This window comes from Vombatus ursinus, unplaced genomic scaffold, assembly GCF_900497805.2.
Source record: "Vombatus ursinus unplaced genomic scaffold, bare-nosed wombat genome assembly UNPS02003292.1, whole genome shotgun sequence".
Classification (NCBI taxonomy): Eukaryota; Metazoa; Chordata; class Mammalia; order Diprotodontia; family Vombatidae; genus Vombatus; species Vombatus ursinus.
Window position 1 is genome coordinate 282,662 of NW_020943070.1, and position 1,617 is coordinate 284,278.

The following is a 1,617-nucleotide window of genomic DNA, read 5'->3' on the forward strand; positions in this document are numbered from 1 at the left end:
TTTATTTCCTGGTTGCCATCAAATAACAGAATACACAATAGCCCAAGCTGCGAAGGCTTCCCTTTGCTCCCAGAACCTGGCGCTGGGCCTCATCTCCTTTCCTCATCTGTGGCTCAGTCTCGGATGTGGGAGAAGGACACTGCCACCCCTCCCAGGCATCTGACAGCAGGGGCATGAGAGAATAACCACGAGAAGAGCAGTCCTGGGGGGGGGGGGGGGGGCTGAGAGGGAGCGAGGGGATTCCAAGGACAAACCCATGAGAGCTCTCCTCTCTGCCAAAGGTGCCTGGTGGGGGTGGGAGCCTGGAGGAGCTCCCCTGGCACCTTCCCAGCTGGGCAGAATCAGAAGGGACCCCAGAGCATCTAGTGCAAGGGTCCTCTCGGCAACGTTCCCGAGAGGGAGACACCGGCCTCTGCCTGGAGACCTGGGGATGCGGGGGAGGGCTGCCTCCAAACCTCGCAATAGCTCTGACCCTCAGGAGTGTTCTTCCTTCTGTTGGACTGAAACCTGCATCCCCCCACCCGTTCCTGGTTTTGTCCTTCGGGGCTAAGCAAAAAGCCTGGTTCCTACTTCACAGCAAGCGAGACTTAACTAAAGGAGGCTAAAGGCGGCATTCTGGACCAAATGTTCTTGTGGGACGCTCTCCAGAGCCCAGTGTCCTGGGGAGGGCACCTGATTGGACGGTCTCAACCAACTCCTGCCTCTCCTCTGTCAGAGAAGCCATGGGCTCCATCCTCACTGATACCTCAGTAATGCGTGGGGAGACACGGATGCTACTCTGCCCTCTGCCCATAGAAATCTCATGAACCCTAGTTCTTGCCCCACCGCTTGGCACCACAGACCTCATCCACCCATATTGGGCCTAGAACTCAGGATCCTCCGGTTTGCCGTGGATTTGCCAGCCTCAAATCAGGGGCTCCCTGTAAATCCAGGGCCCTCTGGGAAAAGGAGCCCAGGCCTAGCCCCCTTGTACCGCAGAAAAGGATACACCAAATCCTGATGGTGTGGCGGGGCAGAACTTCTTTCTGAGAGAGTCTCTCCTAAGGTCTGAATTGTTGTAGACAGGGCTGGATTGGACAGAGAGCCTGTACTCTGGACCTGAGGGGGACGACAAGCGAGAACTGGGTATCCTACAGAGCGGCCCGCCCTCATCCCAGCCCTGAAGCCTCCTGCACCGCTCTCTGGGCAGACCGTCAGGAGGCTCCCCGAGGGAGACCCACATCTGATGGGCCTGCTCCCTCCGTGCAGCGAGGGAAGGATGCTAAGACGCCGGGACACCAATGAGGGAGAACGCAGAAAGCCTTATGGAGGATGGAGCTGGCACTGTCCCGGGAGGCCGACACCTGCCTTGTGAGTGGGCCTGAAGACCCCGGCAGCTCACTGCGCAGGGGGCTGGCTCTGCAGGACAGAGCAGTGCAGGGGAGGCTGCCCAGGGAGCACGGCTCACAGCAGGTGGGGAGGGGGCTCCTCTGCCTGCCTCTGATTCTGCAGGATCTGTCATTCCTGTCACAGGTTGGCAAATGGCAGCTACACACAAACACACAGTCACACAACCACAGAGTCACAGACACACACACACACACACAGAGTCACACACACAGTCACACACTCACAGTC

At 58.6% G+C, this 1,617-nt stretch overlaps 1 protein-coding gene across 5 annotated transcripts in view; it reads right to left on the reverse strand.

Moving 5' to 3' along the window:
• Nucleotides 1-1,617, reverse strand: part of MEI1 (meiotic double-stranded break formation protein 1) — a 79,443-nt gene continuing 77,826 nt past the window's right edge. For 4 of the 5 annotated variants that reach the window (XM_027873644.1, XM_027873626.1, XM_027873654.1 and 1 more), the window contains one exon: nt 1-1,098. In XM_027873644.1, the coding sequence (XP_027729445.1) occupies nt 910-1,098 (189 nt within the window). In that variant the 3' untranslated portion in view covers nt 1-909. The remainder of the gene's footprint in view (nt 1,099-1,617) is intronic. The other variant, XM_027873636.1, reaches the window with a different exon arrangement.